Source organism: Pongo abelii, chromosome 16 (genome assembly GCF_028885655.2).
Source record: "Pongo abelii isolate AG06213 chromosome 16, NHGRI_mPonAbe1-v2.0_pri, whole genome shotgun sequence".
In the NCBI taxonomy this organism is placed as follows: domain Eukaryota; kingdom Metazoa; phylum Chordata; class Mammalia; order Primates; family Hominidae; genus Pongo; species Pongo abelii.
In genome coordinates, this window is record NC_072001.2 from 26,171,354 (window position 1) to 26,194,969 (window position 23,616).

General features: G+C 37.9%; 1 protein-coding gene across 2 annotated transcripts in view; it reads right to left on the reverse strand.

Annotated features, from left to right (window-relative positions):
* The window catches only part of GABRG3 (gamma-aminobutyric acid type A receptor subunit gamma3), a 578,311-nt gene that overhangs the window by 551,877 nt on the left and 2,818 nt on the right, over positions 1–23,616 (reverse strand). For both annotated transcript variants that reach the window (XM_024232594.2, XM_054531348.1), the window contains exon 2: positions 20,485–20,633. In XM_024232594.2, coding sequence (XP_024088362.1) covers positions 20,485–20,633 — 149 coding nt within the window. The remainder of the gene's footprint in view (positions 1–20,484; positions 20,634–23,616) is intronic.

Sequence of the window (23,616 nt, forward strand, 5' to 3'; positions counted from 1 at the left end):
CATGATACATCATAAATGATAAATAAATACGTTATTTAAATGCTGCATATAAAAAAGACATAAGGTTGTACAACTAATGTGAAAATAAATTTTTAGGTTTGTAATATATTGAGATGTAATATGTATGACAGCATAAAAAGGGTGAATTAACAGAGGTATCTAGAGTAAATTTCTATGTTCAATTGGAATTAAGTTTGTATAATCTAAGATATATATTGTTAAGAGTAGCAAAAATTTCAATGACATGTATACTGCCGTAGGCTTGCTAATGACAAGCCTACTGTTACAGGCTTCTCTAGCTGATTCCAAAACAGCTTTTAATCATTAAACCAAAATCTTCTACTAGAGAATATCCACTTAACAAAAAAAAAGATGTTAAACAAGAAACAGAGGAACAAAAAGATTTGAGACATATAGAGAAAAAAAAGCAAAACATCAGATTAAGTCTAACCATATTAGCAATAATATTCAAGATAAATTGATTAAATAATATAATGGGCAGAAATTATGAGAATGGGTATAAAAACAAGATCCAACACCATGTTGTCTAGGGGAGACACATTCTAAATTCAAAGATACAAATAGTTTAAAATGCAAAAGATTGAAAAAGATATACAATGCAAACACCAAACATAAAAGATACAAAGTAGCTATACTAACATTAGATAAAATACACCTTAAACTGAAAATGCTACTAGAAAATAAAGATAAATATTTCATATTGATAAACAGCCTATGTATTGGGACATATAATAAATGTAAATATTTATGTACCTAACAACTCAGCCCAAAATAACATAAAGAAAAAGCTGACATAATTGAAAGGAGAAACGATAATTCAATATGCAATAATTGGAGACTTTAATTCTCCACTTTCAGTAATAGAGCAATTAGACATAAGATCAACTAGAAAACAGAAGATTTAACAAAACTATAAAATGATGAGACTCACCAGACTTCTATAGAACACTCCATCCAATAACAGCAGAATAAACATTTTTCTTAAGTGCACATAGAACATTTTAGGGGACGGAGCATATGCTAAGCCATAAAACAAGCCTCAATAAATTTTAAAGACTGAAATCATGTGACGTCTATTCTCCAAACACAATGGAGTTATATTAGAAATCAATAACAGAAGGAAATGTGGTAAATTAACAAAAGTGTGGAAAATGAAGAACACACTCCAACAATGAGCAAGAAGACACCATTTAAAGGTACAAAACTCACTGATAATAGCAAGCACCCAGAAAAACACAGAATAGTATAACACTAACTGTGGTGTGGAAACCACTCTTGTTCTTAAATAGAAAGAATAAATGATGAACCAATAAAAAATAATAACTACAACCTTTGAAGACATAGACAGTACAATAAGATATAAAGAGAAACAAAAGTTACAAAGTGGGCAGACAAAGTTAAAGTGTAGAGTTTTTATTAGTTTTCCTTTGCATGCATTTTTTTTACAATCAGTGGTGAGTTATCATCAGTTTCAAATAATGAGTTATAAGAGTATTTGCAAGCCTCATGGGGACCTCAAATCAAAAAACATAAAACGAATACACAAAGAATAGAAAGAAATTAAAGCAAACCACCAGAGAAAACCACAGTCACTAAAAGAAATACAGGAAGGAAAGGAAGACTGCAAAAAACCGAGAATATCAAGAACAAAACAGCAGAAGTAGGTCCCTACTTAGCAATAATCACATTGAATGTAAATGGACTAAACTTTCCAATCAAAAGACATGGAGGGCTGAATGGATGGAAAAAAAAGACCCAATGATCGGATCTGTTGCCTACAAGAAACACACTTCACCTATAAAGATGCATATAGACTGAAAATAAAGGGATGGGAAAAGATATTCCATGCCAATGGAAACCTAAAAAGCAGAAGGAGTAGCTATATCAGACGAAACAGATTTCAAGACAAAAACTATGAGAAGAGACAAAAAGGATCATTATCAATGACAAATGGTTCGATTCAGCAAGAGGATATAATAATTTTAAATATATGTGCACTCAACACTGGAGCACACAGATATATATATATATCAAATATTATTAGAGCTAAAGACAGAAACAGACAATAGCACAATAATAGCTGGAGACTTCAATGTCCCACTTGCAACACTTGAAAGATATCCCAGACAGAAAATCAACAAAGAAACACTCGTCTTAACCTGCACTATAAAACAAATGGACCTAATAGATATTTGCAGAACACTGCATTCAAGGGCTGCAGAAAACACATTTTTCTCCTCAACACACAGATCATGCTCAAGGGTATACCATATGTTATGTCACAAAACATGTCATAAAACAGTCAAAAAATTAAAATATCAAACATGTTTTCTAACTGCAATGAAATAAAACTATAAATAATAACAAGAGGAATTTTGAAAACTATATGAACAAATGGAAATGAAACAATATGGCCCTGAAAGACTAGTGGGTCAATGAGGAAATTAAGAAGAAAATTGAAAAGCTTCTTGAACCAAATGATAATGGAAACACAACATATCAAAGTCTATGGGAAACAGCAAAATTAGTACTAAGAGGGAAATTTATAGCTGTAAGTGCCTACATTGAAAAAGAAGAAAAACTTCAAATACATAACCTAGTGATGCATCTCTAAAATACTAGAAAATCAAGAGCAAACCAAACTCAAAATGAGTGGAAGAAAAGAAATAATAAAGATCAGAGCAGATATAAAAGAATTTGAAGTGAAAACAATACAAAAGATCAATGAAACAAAAAGTTGGTTTTTTTGAAAAGATAAACAAAATTGACAAATCTTTAGCCAGACTAAGACCACTGCTCAAGGAAATAAAAGAGGATACAAACAAATGGAAGAATATTCCATGCTCATGGGTAGGAAGAATCAATATCATGAAAATGGCCATCCTTCCCAAGGTAATTTACAGATTCAATGCCATCCCCATCAAGCTACCAATGACTTTCTTCACAGAATTGGAAAAAACCACTTTAAAGTTCATATGGAACCAAAAAAGAGCCCGCATCGCCAAGTCAATCCTAAGCCAAAAGAACAAAGCTGGAGGCATCACACTACCTGACTTCAAACTATACTACAAGGCTACAGTAACCAAAACAGCATGGTACTGGTACCAAAACAGAGATATAGATCAATGGAACAGAACAGAGCCGTCAGAAATAATGCCACATATCTACAAGTATCTGATCTTTGACAAACCTGACAAAAACAAGAAATGGGGAAAGGATTCCCTATTTAATAAATGGTGCTGGGAAAACTGGCTAGCCATATGTAGAAAGCTGAAACTGGATCCCTTCCTTACACCTTATACAAAAATCAATTCAAGATGGATTAAAGACTTAAATGTTAGACCTAAAACCATAAAAACCCTAGAAGAAAACCTAGGCGTTACCATTCAGGACATAGGCATGGGCAAGGACTTCATGTCTAAAACACCAAAAGCAATGGCAACAAAAGCCAAAATTGACAAATGGGATCTCATTAAACTAAAGAGCTTCTGCACAGCAAAAGAAACTACCATCAGAGTGAACAGGCAACCTACAAAATGGGAGAAAATTTTCGCAACCTACTCATCTGACAAAGGGCTAATATCCAGAATCTACAATGAACTCCAACAAATTTACAAGAAAAAAACAAACAACCCCATCAAAAAGTGGGCGAAGGACATGAACAGACACTTCTCAAAAGAAGACATTTATGCAGCCAAAAAACACATGAAAAAATGCTCACCATCACTGGCCATCAGAGAAATGCAAATCAAAACCACAATGAGATACCATCTCACACCAGTTAGAATGGCAATCATTAAAAAGTCAGGAAACAACAGGTGCTGGAGAGGATGTGGAGAAATAGGAACACTTTTACACTGTTGGTGGGACTGTAAACTTGTTCAACCCTTGTGGAAGTCAGTGTGGCGATTCCTCAGGGATCTAGAACTAGAAATTCCATTCGACCCAGCCATCCCATTACTGGGTATATACCCAAAGGACTATAAATCATGCTGCTATAAAGACACATGCACACGTATGTTTATTGCGGCATTATTCACAATAGCAAAGACTTGGAACCAACCCAAATGTCCAACAATGATAGACTGGATTAAGAAAATGTGGCACATATACACCATGGAATACTATGCAGCCATAAAAAATGATGAGTTCACGTCCTTTGTAGGGACATGGATGAAATTGGAAATCATCATTCTCAGTAAACTATCGCAAGAACAAAAAACCAAACACCGCATATTCTCACTCATAGGTGGGAATTGAACAATGAGAACACATGGACACAGGAAGGGGAACATCACACTCTGGGGACTGTTGTGGGGTGGGGGGAGGGGGGAGGGATAGCATTGGGAGATATACCTAATGCTAGATGACGAGTTGGTGGGTGCAGCGCACCAGCATGGCACATGTATACATATGTAACTTACCTGCACATTGCGCACATGTACCATAAAACCTAAAGCATAATAATAATAATAATAATAATAATAATAAAAGAAAAAAAAAAAAAAAAAAAAAAGAAAAAGAGAGAGATGACCCAAATAAGTAACATTGGAAATGAAGAAGGAGACATTACAACTGATACTGCAGAAATTTAAAGGATCATTAGTGGCTGCTATGATCAACTATATGTGAATAAATTTGAAAATCTAGAAGAAATGAATAAATTCCTAGATACATACAACCTACCCAGATTGAACCATGAATAAATCCAAAACCTGAACAGACCAATAAAAAGTAGTAAAATCAAAACCATAATAAAAATTCTCCCAGTAAATAAAAGCCTGGGAACTGATGTCTCTACTGCTGAATTCTACCAAATATTTAAATAACTAATAGCAATCCTACTCAAACTGTTCCTAAAAATAGAGGGGATACTTCCAAATTCATTCTATGAAGTCAGTATTACCTTGATACCAAAACCAAATAAAGACACATCGAAAAAAAGAAAACTACAGGCCAATATCTCTGATAGATATTGATGCAAAATACTCAACAAAATACAAACAAACAGAATTCAACAATGAATTTAGAAGATCATTCATCATGTCCAAGTGGGATTTGTCCCAGGAATGCAAGGTGGTTCAACATACACAAATCAATCAATGTGATATATCATATATTGACAGAACAAAGGACAAAAAACATATGATCACTTCATGCTGAAAAAGGATTTGATAAAGTTTAATATCGCTACATGATAACCCTCAAAAAACTGGGTGTAGAAGGAACATATCTCAACATAATAAATGCTGTATATGACAGACCCACAGCTAGTATCATACTGAATGGGGAAAAAACTGAAAGCCTTTCCTCTAAGATCTGGAACATGACAAGGATGCCTACTCACACCACTGTTATTCTACATAGTACTTGAAGTCCTACCTAAAGCAATCAGAGAAGAGAAAGAAATAAAAACATCCAAATTGGAAAAGAAGTCATCAAATTATCCTGGTGTAAGGATGATATGATCTTATATTTGGAAAAAATTAAAGATTCCACAAGAAAACTATTAGAACTGACAAATTTAGTTAAGTTGCAGGATACAGTTTGACATACAAAAATCAGTAGCATCTCTATATGCCAAGTGAACAATATAAAAAAGAAATTTTAGGCTGGGCGCAGTCACTCATGCCTGTAATCCCAGCACTTTGGGAGGGCAAGGCAGGAGGATCGCAAGGTCAGGAGATCGAGACCATCCTGGCTAACACGGTGAAACCCTGTCTCTAATAAAAATACAAAGAAATTAGCCGGGCATGGTGGTGGGCACCTGTAGTCCCAGCTACTCAGGAGGCTGAGGCAGGAGAATGGTGTGAACCCCGGAGGTGGAGGTTGCAGTGAGCCGAGATTGTGCCACTGCACTCCAGCCTGAGCGACAGAGCAAGACTCCGTCTCAAAAAAAAAAAAAAAAAAAGCAAGAAAAGAAAAGAAATTTTAAAAGTAATCCCATTTACAATAGCTACACATAAAATTAAATACCCAGGAATTAACCAAAGATGTGAAAGATCTCTGTAATAAAAACTATAAAACACTGATGAAAAAATTGAAGAGGATATCAAAAATTGGAAAGATATTTTATGTTCATGGATTGGAACAATCAATATTGTTAAAATGTCTATACTACCCAAAGCAATCTACAAATCGAATGCAATCCCTATCAAAATACCAATGACAGTTTTCACTGAAATAAAATTTTAAAAAACTATCCTAAAATGTATATGGAATCACAGAAGACCCAAAATAGTGAAAGCTATCCTGGGGAAAAAAAAAATTGAACAAATCATATTACCTGACTTCAAATTACCGTACAAGGCTATAGTAACAAAAACAGCATGGCAGTGGCATAAAAAACAGACACATAAACCAATGGAACAGAATAGAGGACCTGGAAACAAATCCATACACCTACAGTGAACTCATTTTTGACAAAGGTGCTGAGAATATAAGACACTGGGGGAAAGAGTGTCTTCAATAAATGGTGCTAGGAAAACTCAATATTCATATGCAGAAGAATGAAACTTGGCCCCAACGCTTGCCTTAACAAAAATCACATCATGTAATACCAGCACTTTGAGAGGCCAAGGCGAGTGGATCACGAGGTCAGGAGTTCAAGAACAGCCTGACCAACATGGTGAAACCCCGTCTCTATTGAAAATGCAAAAATTAGCCAGGTCTGGTGGCGCCTGCCTGTAGTCCCAGCTACTCAGGAGGCTGAGGCAAAAGAATCACTTGAACCCGGGAGGCAGAGGTTTCAGTGAGCTGAGATTGCACCACTGCACTCCAGCCTGGGTGACAGAGCAAGATTCTGCCTTAAAAAAAAAAAAAAATCAAAATGGATTAAAGGCTTCAATCTGAGACTTCAAAATATGAAACTACTACAAGTACTGCAAGAAAATACGGGAAACTCTCTAGGACACTGGTGTTAGCAAAAATTTCCTGAGTAATAGCCCACAAGCAAGGCAACCAAAACAAAAATGGCCAAATGAGATCACGTCACATTAAAAAGCTTCTGCAGAGCAAAGCAAACAATCAACAAAGAACAAAGTAAAGAGACAACTCACAGATGGGAGAAAATATTTGCAAACTATCCATCTGACAAAAGATTAATAACCAAAATATATAATGAGCTCACACAAACATTATAGGAAAAAATCTAATAATCTGATTTTTAAATGGGCAAAAGATTCTAATAGACATTTCCCAAAAGAAGATATACAAATGGCAAACAGGCATATGAGAAGATGCTCAACATCACTGATAATCAGAGAAATGCAAATCAAAACTATGAGATATCATCTCACCCCAGTTAAAATGGCTTTTATCCAAAAGTCAAGCAATAACAAATGCTGGCAAGGATGTGGAGAAAAGGGAACCCTTGTACACTGTGGAAATGTAGATTAATAAATCACTATAGAGAACATTTTGGAAGTGTTTCAAAAAACTAAAAACAGAGCTACCATATGATCCAGCAATTCCACTGCTGGGTATATACCCAAAATAAAGGAAATTAGTATATGGAAGAGATATCTTCATTCTGATGTTCGTTGCAGCACTGTTCACAATAGCCAAGATTTGGAAGCAAACTAAGTGTCCATCAACAGGTGAATGGATAAAGAAAATGCAGTGCATATGCATAATGTAATACTATTCAGCTATTAAAAAATGAGATCCTGGCATTTGCAATGCCATAGATAGAACCGGAGATCATTAAGTGAAATAAGCCAGGCACAGAAAGACAAACATTGCATGTTCTCACTTATTTGTGGGATCTAAAATCAAAACAATTGAAGTCATGGACACAGAGACTAGAAGGATGGTTATCAGAGGCTGGGAAGGGTGGTGAGGAAGAGGGGAAGGTGGGGATGGTTAATGAATATAAAAGAATAGTTAGAAAGAATGAACAAGACCTAGTATTTGATAGCACAAGAGGGGAACTATAGTCAAAAATAATTTAATTGTACATTTTAAAATAACTAAAAGCATATAGCGGAATTGTTTGTAACATAAAAGATAAATGCTTGAGGGGATGGATACCCAATTTTCCTCGATGCGATTATTATGCATTGCATGCTTGTACCAAAATGTCTCATGTACCTCATAAGCCTAAATACCTACTATATGCCCACAAAAATTAAAAATAAAAAAGTTGAATAAAATCGGTCAAAAACAAAATCATCCAGCAATTCCACTCTTACATGTATATCTAAGAAAAATCAAAACATTTATCCACGTAAAACTTATATACATATATTCATAGCATCATTATTCAGAATATCCACTATTGAAAAACAATCAAAATGCCTATTTAATGTTATCAGTATCAACTGATGAAGAGACAAACAAAACACAAACATATAATAGAATATGATTTGGCAACTAAGAATAAGATGAAAGAAGTACTGATACAAGCTATCACATTGATAAACCTTAAAAACATTTAAGAAACCAGTCACCTATTCTAACGGTTCCATTTATATCAAAGATACATTATAGGCAAACTTATAGTGATAGAAATTAGACTATTGGTTACCAAAGGCTCAAAGAGGAGTGGCAAAGATAATGTGGAGTGACTACCCCTGAGTGAGTAGCTTTCTCCTTTTTGCAGAGATGAAGATGTTCTAAACCTAAATCATGGCTGCACAATATTGTGAATATACTAAAAGCCACTGGATTGTGCACTATAATTGGATGAATTTTATGGTATATGAATTATATTTCAATGAAGATGTTTCCACACAGGCAAAATAAAAATATTTTCAGCCATACTGAAAGGGTATAATATTAATTGAAGGTAGATTGTGATAAGTTAAAAATGTATACAATACTATAAATCTTTAATGCAACCACTAAAATAACAATATAAAATTGTAGTTATGGCTAATTAGGAAAATAAAGGAAGACAATCATAAAAAGAGGGGAAAGGAGCAAAAAAAGAAGGAAAACAAATAAAAAGATCATAAACTGAAATCGAACTGCATCAATAGCGACAGTAAATATAAATGGTCTAAAGACTCCAATTTAAAGGCAGAGATTGTTAGATTGGGTTTTTTTTTTAAGGCAAGATTCACCTATATGTCATCTACAAGAAACGCATTTTAAACACAAAGACAAACATAGATTAAAAGTAAAAGGATGGAAAGACGTATATACCATACTAACACTAGTCAAAGAAAAGCTGAAGTGGCTATTTTAACATTTGACAAAGTAGATTTCATAGCAAAGAATGTTGCTAGGTATAAAGACTTTCATTATACAATGATAAAGTGGTCAATTAATTAAGAAAACATAAAAATCCCAAATGCATTTACCCCTGGTAACAATGCTTCAAAATTCATGACTCAAACACTGATAGAACTAAAGAAAAATACAGCTACAGTTATTGCTAGAAATATCAAGATATTACTCTCGTTAACTAATAGAAAAATAGAAAAGCAGCAAGTAGACTTTAACAAAGGTATAAACCAACTTCACCTAATTTGTCTAATTTATGAAACACTCCATCTAACAACAGCGGAATATACATTCTTTCCAAGTACACAGCATGAGAGACCATATTCTGTGCCATAAAACAGCTCTCAATAAGCTTAAAAGGATTTATGTTATTCAGAGTATGTTCTTTAAGCACAGAGAAATTAAATTAGAAATCAATAACTGAATGACATCTGAAATAACCTCAAATATTTGAAAAATAAATACCACACTAAATACTCCATTGGTCAAAGAAGAAATCAAAAAGGAAATTAGGAGCTATTTTTTATTGAATGTAAGTGAAATTAAAACACTGAAATCTGTAGGAGGCTAATAAAGTAATACACAGGAGGAAATTAATGACACTAAATATGAAAATTAGAAAAGAACGTCTCAAATCAATGCCTTCGTCTTCCACCTCAAAACTAGAAAAACAACACACGAAACACAAAGTAAGCAGAAGAACGGTTATGAAAATGGAAATCAAGGAACTAGAAAACGGAATAACTATTCTGATTCAGTAATTCTTGGGGTTGGGCTCTGACTTCCAGCTCTTCTGGTGGTTCTGACGTAATGCCAGGTTTGTGAACTGTTGGATTAGATGTCCTTTAGAATCCCTTCAAACCATGATATCCTAGGAAACTATGATCTTGCGTCTACACCGGTCCTTGAACTATGGATTATGAGAACGATAATCTGATCAGTACAGGCACAGTAATACTTCATAAGAGGATCTGTAAGATGTCTTGAATATGGATGCTAATTACAGACTGATGAAATGCAGACAACTGAACTGAAAGTTCAATGTAAGGCAAAGCATTTACGACAGTAAAGTTGTCTAAGGGCTCTATTCCAGTACTCATAAACCAACCCGAAACAGAAGCCGAAGCACTGTGTGGAGCTGGGAAGTATGGAAGGCACCTGATGCCCCCTGCCATCTTATGAATTATGGCATGATCTCGGCTCACTGCAAGCTCCGCCTCCCGGGTTCACGCCATTCTCCCTCCTCAGCCTCCCGAGTAGCTGGGACTACAGGCGCCTGCCACCACCCCCAGCTAATTTTTTTGTATTTTTAGTAGAGACGGGGTTTCACCGTGTTAGCCAGAACGGTCTCGATCTCCTGACCTCGTGATCGGCCCGCCTTGGCCTCCCAAAGTGCATTACCTGTAATTCTTACAGCAGGACTTGGAATATAGGTTTAATTATCTCGTTTAGAGACAGAAACCCATGGTCCAGTGAGGCTGTCTCTTTCACTCTGAAACCTGCTGGTAACTGGTGGGAGAACTCATTATGTGAGTCCAGATCTTTTCTCACTCAAACACTTTCTAATCCACATTGCTCAATTCCTGGAGCAGTAATGAATAAACATAAGAAACAGATCATTTGTTATTCTATGAACTGAGCTGAATATTCAAATCAAGACCAGTCACTAGATTATACCTCAGGACAGGTCACCTGAGTTATTTGCCAAACAGCATATAAGAAAAAATAAAATACTTAGATGCTGAAGCCTCATTATATATTCCCTATTTTTGAAATCCAGCACATATTTTTAATGAACTATGAAGTGCATGGGTGGGCTCCAACACAGCACTGTCTCACACGGAGCTTTACCTTGATAGGGGTGGCATGGTGCAATCCTAGGTGCTCAGGTGTTTGTGTGAAGGGTCAGCTGCCCAAAGTGGTGAGGAAGAGGTGGGGAAAGTTCAGCCGCCAACGTGTGTTAAGCTGAGGTCTGAACCCGGCGGCCTTTGGATGTCTACTTAGTCTCTCCTGGAGATGACAGGTATAATTTCTCTACAAAATTTATTCTCCACCTCCCTTATGCATTTGAATTAACTTTGTGAGAGAATCAGTTAACTAACTCTACAGTAATAGCTTTTACTTCAAGCACAGCAATTAAGAATGTCTGTTTCCTCTCCTCCTACATCTGTTCCGAGAGTGGAGTGAATACATTTGAATTATTTTCTGGATATACAGTAATTGCTGGTAAATGACAAGTTATTCGTATGCACGGTGGGCTGTGGATTTCAGGTGAGGACTGGCCAGGCTGAACTACATGAACAGCTGACACAGTTACCAGATGTGCATGGAGAAGGAAAAGGTTGGTTTGATTCATTGAGTCAGAGGGGTGGTCCAGCAGGCAGCTACCAGCCTGGGGCACCTAGATGGTGAGTCATCAGGACACAGTGGATCGAGGGACCCCAAAATATCCCACACTCTACCTCCAACTCCCACTTCCTTCACCTACACTGTGGCATTTGTACTTTACTCCTTTGGATTAAAACACTGTGTCTCCTATTTTTCTTAAAATATGGAAACAATCAGGATGAAGGACTATTGTATGCCTTCATTATCAATCATAATATCTTAATCATACATCTGGTTCTTTGTACGGCCCTTCATACACTCCAAAATTCACTCAAACAGGGCGTTCCAACATAATCTCTCAAAACCTGTGGCAAGGCATGGCGAGGTTATTCCATTTACACCAAGACCAACTCAGAAAAATGCAGGTGGGGGGCTTCGTCTGCTTTCCACTGGCTAATTCAATCCTCTCAGAGGTGGCCCATCTGTGACCAGTGCTCCCTCAGCTTCCAGCCTAGAGTTGTAAGGCAACTCAACTGTGCTTATAATTTTTCACTGAAAGACATCAAGGAGCTACATAAGAAGATTCGTTTAAAAATTATACTTCAAGGCCCACATTTTATTGCTTTTAGTTGTTTTAAAACCTAGTATCTGCAACAAAACTAACTCCTGACCTATTTGGGGGACACAGCACCACTCTACAGTCATTTTCTGTTTTCCCTTCCTCATCCAGGAACGGGCAGGGATTCCTCTCGCACTGCCCAGCAAGGAGTTGTCTGCATCATCTCAGCTATCCTGAGTCAGTGCCCGGTGTCATGTCTAGCCTGGAAAGCTGGAAGAAAGAAAGCCCTGGTGGCACCTTCCTCCAGTGTTCCTGCCCAGGTGGGGTGTGTGAGCAGCCCCGGCAGAGGAGGAGGCTGGTATCTCCTGCCATAGGCTGCAGCCATAACACACCTCACCTCCTCACCATGCAACCAGCTTCAGCACATACTGAATATTCTTATTCCATATTTAGCAGAAGTTTCAACTGAACTGGGAAAACACATTTTAGAAAAGCCCGGAACAGAAGTTCAGATATGCAAACACTCGAAGAAGCCCTCTAGCCATTGATAGGGCCAAGACAAGATGATTCAGATGTTTTGCCTGGATTCAGTGAACCCATCGGTCAGCATTGCCCAGGACTCCACAGAGTGTCTATTCACCTTTAAAAGCCAATATGTAACCTTCTATTTTTCCCAGCATGACCATATTTGGCACAGATTGATTGCCCACATACTGGGGAGGGAATCTGTATTCTCCAATCATCTGTTTTCAGTAGAGTGGTTCAAGTTTCTTGAAACCCTGAAGGAAGTGAAATTCACTTAGGCCATTTCTCTTCCTTTTCGTGATTTTCTTAAAAGGTTTATTCTCCTCCAGCCTTTCCCAGCTCACATGACAAGATCTGTTCCGAGATAAATGACACCCTATATCACCCTGAATCAGCTAAGGACAGGGCTGAAGCATTACTTAAAAGGATGGATAAAAAAGGGAACTAAAACAGATACATCCATAATTTAGAAGTTAGTTGAGAAGAAATAATGTCTAGGAGAGGAGTCATTATTTTTAAAACATAATGATCACAATTTGTATTATGAAAACTAATTAGAGGATTCCATGCAGATTTGTTACTTCCACGAACGAACAAGTCTATTAAATCCCATCTATTTGTTGTTAAAAATAACAGTGATGCACAATTGTTTCGTGATGATGGATCGCCCTGCTGCAGTTGGACCACGTATGTTAGGAGATGCCAACATACATGGATGCCTCTATAGTTAGGAATTGGAAACAGCGCCCTAGAGGGGAAAAAAAAGACCAGTCCTCAGCTGTACAACGTGGAAAGTATACAACAATGTTGTAGAAACTGTTCACGTCACACCATACCACATTATCCTCAAGACAGGCCTTCAAAATGTATTATCCTTGTTTCAAAGATGAAAAAACTGATGCTAGAAGAAACTCACTACAGTGGGGAGGTGGGGAAGGGTCACGAAATGAGGGAGGGCTTCCTGTAGGGGACGACAACGAGGCTCGAAGACAGGCATGGTGAGCTCAGCACAGAAGGGAAAAACGGGCCAGGACAGCAGCAAAATCAAGGGTCCAGAGGAAGAAAACAGGAGGTCTAGTGTCCCTGAAGTACCGGGCACGTGATTCACAGAGTCAGGAAATGGCAGTGGAGAAGTAGAAAAGAAACAGATAATATTTTGAGGCTTGAGGCTTGTCTCTTTATGTCTTTTTAAAATTATTTTCCTTTTAGAGACAGGTTCTTGCACCATCTACCAGGCTGGAGTGCAGTGGCACAGTCATAGCTCACTGCAGCCTTGAACTCCTGGACTCAAGCCATCCTCCTGCCTCAGCCTCCTGAGTAGCTGGGACCACAGGCATGTGCCACCACACCTGGCTATTTATTATTATTATTTTTGTAGAGACAAGGTTTCTATGTTGCTCAGGCTAGTCTCGAACTCCTGGGCTCAAGCAATCTTCCTGCCTCAGCCTTCCATCTTAATGTCATTTTTAAGGGGCTTGGTCTTTATCTGAGAAGCAAAGTGCAACTTTCAAGAGTTTCAAATTAAACAGGTTAATTTAGACCAAAGCGGGAGTGCCCCTATCTACTCCGAAGTGCTATCTGGAGAGTCCCCTTCCTTGTCTCTCACCATCAGAAGATCGCAAGTGTGGAGAGCCTCCCGGGGGCTCCCAGGGTGCACCAGGGTCGGGGATGTAAAGGAGGTGAGCGATGAGCTGGCCTCTCCCACAAACTAGTAGTAAATCCACATAAGGCACATTATGTACATATAAGTTCACTGCACCTTGATGAGGGATGAGAAGGCCTGATGGTTATAGCAAATGAAATTGGCTAGATTTGAAAAAAAAAAAAAAAAAGTCATGAGAAAAGAAAAGGGATTCAGATGTTTACAGGAAGTTCTCTTTTAAAGCAGAGCCCTTCTAAGCCATGAAAGAAATGGTTTCTAATTCAGTATCTTTTACCAGGAGAGCTGTTCTTGGGCAGTGACTCTGTTTTCTGATTGAATATCATCAAGTTGCTGGGTTCTGCCAATGACACGTGATTTAGCACTTAAACGAGACAGGCAGACAAGTCGTAATTTGTCCCAGTGATCATGGGTGCTTTCATCAGCCCCTTCTGCTGCCCCAAGGACCGGACGATGATTATGGTGGAACGTTAAAGTCACGAAACCAAAGAGGAGCATCCTACCTCATGACTTTATGTTTAGTTCTTTGTTAAAAATCTTTTCACTAACAAAGCACAGAGCATGTTCTCACATGTGATGATGACTTATGAGGACTAAATGACAGGATGCTTTAGGGGAGTTGCCTTCTTTGAAATGAACACTTGTTCTTGGTGTGTACATATGCTGTTTTATTTGGAAATTTCACAATTCCTTGTGTACACAATGGAAAAATCTCTAGGATTGTGAATTTTGCTTGCCTATTGCACATGGCAGCACCTTAGTATATCTTCTTGCAAGTGCTACATTGTCCGGGTGTGAGGAATATGTTCGAATAGGCTTGCCTTGAGTTTTCTACAAATAGTGCAATGGTCAAATCATCTTATTATAGAGCCAGAGAGATCTGGGTTGGAAGACGAGCTCACCCACTGTCTCTCCATTTGCAATTTTCTACCTCAGGGGATCCATGTGGTGCCCAGTGATACCATGAGGAAGGTGCTTCACTGTAGCCTACCACAGCATACATGAACTTCCAACTGGACTTAGCTTATCCAGAGGGGCAAGGAACCAGTCTTGGGTATCTCTGCTCTCTGACTGAGCAGTGTCTGACAATCAAGGAGGAAATTAGTAACATATTCTAAAGCATCTCTTTCTACATAAATGCAGAACTGCTGCACACTCTTCACACTGGAAAGATTTTCTATCTAATTAGGATGCAAACACTGTGGTGACAATTGAATTTGTGAACTTGTGCAATGGTAATTTAGATATATCACTCACTGAAGAAATATTTCAAAGCTGGAAGGAAAAGTTAAGAGTCATTTTAGTCCCTCTCCTTCATTGCATAGGAGAGGCAACTGAGGCATGAAGGATGATATGATTTCTCCAACACTGCACTAGACACGCATCTTCAAAGTCTCCCACACTACACACATGGATTTTGAAATTTGATGGCTACTGGAATCAGCATAGTTCTAGGTCCTGCTACAGACATGCTGGAGTCCTGGGCTTGGAAAAATGGAGGGACAGTGTGCCTGGGCAATGTGAGTGCTAGCAAGCTGTCAGGCAGTGGAGCCTCCTGAAGGAGAAGAAGCAAGCCATGGTCAGGCACATCCTGCCGACGGTGCATCTGCTGCAATCCCCACTTCCCCTTACTGTCACCACAAGGCTGGTGCATGCCTGTACCAGCAATTGTATGTGCCACTTCCCTCCTGGCCAAATATACCACTCCTCTCTTGGGTTAGAATCTACTTTTTAATCTATCAATTGTCAATCTAGTCAAATAATCAACAGAAAACTAGACAGAAAATAAGCAAGGATACGGAACTAAACAACACTATCAGACAACAGGATCCAGTCCATCCATTGATGGCAGGATACATACTCTTTTCAAAGCCGTGGAGCATTTGCCAAGATAGACCATATCCTGGATGGCAAATCAAACATTAACACATTTAAAAGAATTAAACTCATATACAGTATATTCTCTGATCATAGTGGAATCAGGCTAGAAATCCATAACATATAATATGAATATGTGCAAGTACTTGGAAACTAAAAACACACTCTCTTTTTTTGTACAGAAATGCTCACAGCAGTTTTATTCACAAAAGCCAAAATTTGGAAACAATTCCATTTCAAAACCTAAAACACAATGGTCAATCTCCCTCTTTAAGAGTAAAATTTGGGAATGTTTCTCAGTTGAAAAATCATATCCTTGTTGGGATGAAAGTCCTCTATGAAACCAAGCTTGTTTTTTTTTTTAAACTTTTATTTTAACTTCAGGGGTACATGTGCAGGTTTCTTATATAGATAAACTCATGTCATGGAGATTTGTTGTACAGATTATTTCATCACCCAGGTAATTAGCCTAGTATCCATTAGTTATATTTGCTGATCCTTTCCCTCCTCCCACCCTCCACCCTCAGATAGACCCCAGTGTCTGCTGTTCCCCTACAAAACAGGCTTCTAAATAATTCATGAGTTAAAGAAAACAAATCTCAAGGGAAATTAAAAAATACATTGAACTGAATGAAAATGAAAATACAACACACCAAAATTCATGGGATGAAGTTAAAGAAGTACAGAAAGGAAAAGTTCCTTACATAAGAAAAGAATAGTCTCAAATAAAAGAATCTAAGTTTTTTTTTTTTTTTTTTTTTTTTTTTTTGAGACGGAGGAGTCTTGCTCTGTGGCCCAGGCTGGAGTGCAGTGGCGCAATCTCGGCTCACTGCAACATCTGCCTCCCAGGTTCACGCCATTCTCCTGCCTCAGCCTCCTCAGTAGCTGGGATTACAGGCGCCCGCCACCACGCCCAGCTAATTTTTTTGTATTTTTTAGTAGAGACGGGATTTCACCGTGTTAGCCAGGATGGTCTTGATCTCCTGACCTCGTGATCCACCCGCCTCGGCCTCCCAAAGTGCTGGGATTACAGGCATGAGCCACCGCACCTGGCCAAAAGAATCTAAGTTCTACTTCAAAAAGAGGAAAACCAAAATGAACCCAAAGCAAGAAAAATAAATAATAAGTATAAAAGCAAAATTGATGTAATTGGGAACAAAAATAACAGAAAAACTATCACACAAAAAGGTGGTTCTTTAAAAAGGTCAATAAAATAAACCTCTAGCAAGACTGACAAAAAAAGGAAGATGACACAAGTTACCAGTATCAGAAATGAAGCAGGGATATTATTATAGGTCCTACAGACATCCCAAAAGATTATGAGGGAATATCATGAACAATGCTAAACACATAAATTTGACAACTTTAAAGAAATGGACCAATTTCTTGAAAAAAAACACCACAACCCTAATATGAAAGTGATAATTTGAATGGACTTATTAAGGAAATGAAAAAACTCCCAGAAAAGAAATCTCCTGGCCCAGAGGGTATCACTGGAGAATTCTATCAAACATTTAAAGAATTAACACAAACCCTTATATAATCTCTTCTAGAAAACAGAAGATGAGGGAGAACGTCCCAATCCATTGTATAAAGCTCATATTACCCAAGACTCAAAAAAACAGTCCCATAAACATAGACATGCAAAAATCCTTAACAAAATATTAACAAACAGAATTCAGCAATATACAAAAGGAGGTATTATTAAACCCCATGACTAAGTGGGATTTACTCCAGGGATGCAATACTGATTCAATATTTGAAAATCAATTAATATAATCCACCATATTGACAGACTAAAGAAAAAAATCATATAATCATACCAATTGATGCAGTAAAAGGAAGTCTTTGGTGAAATTCAATGCCCATTCATGATTTTTTTAAGTATCATGAAACTTTTTTTTAATGTATCAGAATACTAGGAATAGAGAGAACTTTCTCAACTAGATAAAGAACATGTACAAAATACCTCCGGCTAATAACATACTTTATGGGGAAAGACTGAAGGCTTTGCCCCTAACATCTGGAACAAGGCTGAGATGTCCATTCACACCACTGCTGTTCAACACAGTGCTGGGAGTTCTAGCCAGCGCAACAGGCAAGAAAAAATAAATAAAAGATACCCAGATTGGAGAGCAAGAATGAACACTCTCCTTATTTGCAGATGACAATGACGGCATACATAGAAAATGCCAAGGAACCTATAAAACAAACAAACAAAAAAAGTCCCAAACTTCTATAACTAATAAGTTCAGCAAGTCAGAGAACACATCAACATACCAAAATCAATTGTATTAATGTATATTAGAAATTAACACAGGCAAAATGAAATATTAAAATACAGTACTATTCGCAATTGCTCCAAAAAACAAAATACTTTGTCATAAATCTAACAAAATACATTCAGGACATACCTCTTGAAAACTAGAAACCACTGATTAAGAACATAAAGAAGATCTAAATAACGAAGAGACCTATCATATGCATGGATTGGAAGATGCAACATAGTAGAGATGCCAGTTCTTTCCAGATTGATATCTACACTTAACAAACTCCTACCAAATCCCAGCAGGATTTTTCTGTAGTTAGAGAAAATTATTCTAAAATTTATATTGAAAAGCATACGAACTATTAGAAGATGAGTTAATGTTGAAAAGGAGGAATAAAGAGGTTGAATTACTTGATCCAACTTGAAGATTTATTATACAGCTATGGTAATAAAAATTGTGAGTATTGACAGAGTGACAGACACACAGATAAAACAGAGCGAAACAGAGAACCAGAAATAACCCACACCAGTCAAGCCAGCTGATTTTTGACAACTTCATAAAAGCAATTCAGTCAAGGAAGGATAGTCTTTCCAACAAATAGTGCTGGAGTAACTGGGCATCCATGGAGGGTGGGGAAAAGAAATTAGATCTAAATCTTACATCTTTATTTTATATAAAAATCAAAACAGATAACAAATTAAAATGTAAAGGATTAAATTATAAAACTTTCAGAACACAAAGGAGAAAATCTTCAAGAGCTAGGGCTTCATGCAGAATTCTTAGACAATACTCTAAAAGCATGCTCCATAAAAGAAAAATCAATAAATTGGATTTCATCAATATTAGAAACTTTTCCTCTGTGAAAGATGCTATTAAAAGGATGAAAAGCAAGCTACAGATTTGACATAAAGGATCATACCTAGGATACACAGAGAACTCTCAATTTCAGCAGTGAAAAAATAAGACCAAATAATCCAATTTTTAAAAGGGCAAATAACATGAAGAGACAATTCAATGAGAAGGCTATACTGATGGCAAAATAAATAATAACATAAAAGAGGAGTTCAGTATCACTAACAATTAGGGAAATGCAAATTAAGACAACAATGAGGTATCAACCTATTAAATATATACCTATTAGAGCAGCTAAAATAAAAAATAGCGAAAATACCAGTTTCTGGTGAGGACGCAAAGAAACTGGATCTCTCAGATATTGCTGGTGGAAACGAAAAAATAGTGTATCCACTTTGGAAAACAGTTTGATGGTTCCTTAAGCAATCAAACATACTTCTGTCACACAACCCAGCCATCGTACTCCTGGGCATTTATCCCAAAAATACAATCTTATGCTCACATAGAAACCTGTATACAAATGTGCTCAGTCATTTTATTTGCAATAGACAAAAACAGGAAACAATCAAAATGTTCCCCAATAGATGAATGGCTAAAGAAGCTGTGATACACTCACACCATGAACAACTATTCAGCAGTAATACAGAACAAACTACTGACACATGTAACAACTTGAATGAATCTCAAAATCATTTTGCTGAATAAAGAAAAGCCAGTCTCAAAAGGTCAATGATTCCATGTATGTGACATTCTCAAAATGACAAAAAATAAATAAAAATAAAAGAAAGAACAAATTGAACAAATTTGAGGCTGTCAATGGTTAGAAATTTGGGAGGAAGGAAGCAGATGGGACAGTAAAGGGATAGCAAGAGGTGATACAAGATCCACTTTCGGTTGATGAAGGAGTTCTGTATCTTGATTGCAAGGATCATTACATAAGTCTACATGGGATAAAATGACACAGAGCCATGTTCCTGCATGGCACCAATGTCAGTTTCCTGGTTTGGTATCACACTAAGTTATCTACTGTGTGACAAGTACAGGAAACCTTTCTGCACTATCTTTGCAATACTCTTGGAATTTACAAGTACTCAAAAATAAAAACTTCAAAACATATCACTACAGCATATTTTTCTATTAGAATAACAAGAAACAACACTCACTTCCAATATCTGGCCTCAGCTTTTTATCATATTCTCTTAGCAACTTGTTGAGAATAAGAGTCACGTCGGTGTCTTGGGATTTTGGAGCCAAGACCCACTTTTGGTTTGATGATGAATCTTCATATTCATCCTCTTCCACCTTTCTGGACCTGGAGTTATAGCACAAAAATGCGACATATAAGTGGCAGCAATGGCTCTAGGAAGAGCCTAAGTTTGTCCTATCCAAGTACCATGAAGTGGGTATAAAGTCCCCAGTACCCACAGCCCAACCACACACGTGAAAACCCGAAAATTTTTTTTAAAAAGAAAGAAACACAAAATACGAATGATTCCATAGGAAGAATGCTACTGCTATTAACATGGTATGTTTCTATTAAATGCCAGAAGACCATCCCCCAACCCAGTTAAACTACAGACAACGTGGCAGGTAAACAACACCAGAGGGCCAACCAGCAGGCAACACACCCTTGGATCCACCCCGAGAGCCTGTGAAGGTCAAGGCACAAACCTTCTAGAGGTTTTCTATATGGTGACTGTATCGTGGTGTTTCCACTCTGACCACCAAGACCTCATTTTAGTTGAAGGTGAGATTAGCTTTTGCAGAGTGGACTCATTCAAAATAGTTGAGTCTGACTCAGTGCTTCTCTTGGAGGCGGGAATTTGGGGGTCTAGGCACTTGGGCATTGTGAGGGGGTCTGCTTTGCCGGCACTCAGGTTGGAGGCAAGGACAGCAATGTCCACTGGTGACTGGTGAAGACCCTCTAGCAATCTTACACGCCTCAGTCAACACAAACTGATTCATCTCCTGCACAGCAGGCTAACACAGACATGAAGAACTAAGCTTTCTAATATGTCTTCAACATTCTGACTTCTTAGTAAATGAGTCTCAGTGAATGCCTGGGCATCTCTGAGCTTGTTTTGTGCAGGGAGGAGCTGGACAGCCTTCTCTCCCATGTGACACACACTGACAGGAGTGCCTGAATGGAGAGGCCTCAGGATGACCGGCTAGTTTTCCTTTTTTTTTTTTTTTTTGATTCTGCAGTTTTGGGTTTTTTAAAAAAAAATGTTTGGTTTATAATTGGCACACACTTGTACTTGACAAGCTGGTTTTCTCAATGAGTGAGGCCGTCTCAACACCATAGTTATTTGGGCTTGGAGAGCAGACAGTCTCTTTCTGCCTTAAAGCAGCATTTCCAGGCAGACTACCGTTGACCCCAGCAAGAAAGCATGTGAAACAAACCAAACTTTTCCTTTCTAGTTTGTCAGTGTGGATGCTTTAATGACTTTTTCTTCACAGAAGAGAATAAAAAGAATTGAAAACTGCACGGAGGCAGATTTGTCCTGACTAGATATGAACTCTTTTCTGTTTAGCTTCCCAGATGGGAGCCAGAATGTTAGTGTCATGTCAGGACACTTGTGCTCTGGGATGTAAGTTTCTTGAACTTAATTTTGAGAATTGCCTAAATTATCTATAATTAACAAGATGTTAATTTAAAAAAATAAACTTTCACATTCATTTTTTCTACTTAATTTAGGTCTTCATATATATGCACATGCATATTTATGTAATATATACATGAATCTTTTAAAGTGTGTTAACTAGCCATAACGTAGACTAGAGTGTTGGCCAGATAGTCTACACCTGGATGAACATGTACATAAATGAGAGATCTTGACAATGAGTATAGGGCATATGTCTCAAAGAATGACTTCCCCACTTACGTTTTTCCTAGGCTGATCTTAAACTGTAATTTTATTTCTTGAGTACCTATTGGCTAGAAGGTTAAATTAAATCATCCATAGAAACTATAAATTGCTGTTGATTTTTATGCACATTGGATATTCACGATCGATAGGAATTTTTAAATGCCGGGCACATATTCAGTAAGGAATATGTTGCATTTCATTATTTATTAAAGTGAACATTTACAAGTAATACTACAGAATTTTAAATGTTACTCTAAAATATTTCAGTCATCTGGCCAGGCATGGTGGTTCACGCCTGTAATCCCAACACTTTGGGAAGCTGAGGCGGGTGGGTCATCTGAGGTCAGGAGTTCCAGACCAGCCTGGCCAATAGGGTGAAACCCCATCTCTACTAAAAATACAAAAAAAATAGCGGGGCATGGTGGCACATGCCTGTAGTCCTGGCTATTCAGGAGGCTGAGGCAAGAGAATTGCTTGAACCCAGGAGGCAGAGGTTGCAGTGAGCCGAGATAATGCCACTGCACTCCAGCCTGGACAACAGAGCGAGACTCCATCTCAAATAATAAGAATAATAATAAATTTAAAAAATAAAATATTTCGTGTCATCTGAAATATTATCAGAAATGTTAATTTTATCATCTTGCAAAAATTGTTAAAAACTTAAAGAGCAGGTTGAAGCATTTAGATAGCTGGGAATCAAGCACTGCCCATGGGACAGGGCAAATCACTCCAGAGCAAGCGTATCTGGGGCAGTAAGGAGAGCCCGGTAGCTTATCTCAGCAGAATCAGGCACAACGTGCTCAGGACACTTGGCGACTCAGCCCAAGTGCCTTCCTCCCTCCCTCTGCTGTCTCTGTCTTGGGCATTGTGAGGGGGTCTGCCTCACTCTTCTTCCCCTCCCCTCCCGTTCTCCTCCCCTCTCCTACCCCCACCACTGCAGAGCCAGACCACAGCCTTCACCCTCTGTTATTGTCTATGGCCCTGATAATCACATACACACAAACCGAGCACAGTAACCAGCTTTTCATCATTCTCTATATACGCAGCCTTAGTTTTTGAAAATTACTTCCAGCTACTTACAGGTATTCTAACAAGCCTAATTCTCCCTCTAGTGGTGATGAGAGGGTTTTCCTGAAATTGCAAGAGCTTCCTCCTTAGAGGCCAGGACAGGTGGCAGTGAGGGGGACCAAGAAAAAGAAAGCAGGAACGTTCTCTTCCACCCCTTCGGGAGGCATATCAGGGCCCCAGCTATGTAGCCTGGTTGGGTAGGCAGTGGGCAGAGTGAGGCCCAGATGCTCTAGGTGCCTGGGAAGTGAGCACCCTTCTACCTCAAATCCTGAAAATGAAATAGAAGCCTCACATTGCTAGTGCCAGACCACCAGGCCCACAGGAAAATCCTTGCTTTGACAAAAATGAAATCCCATC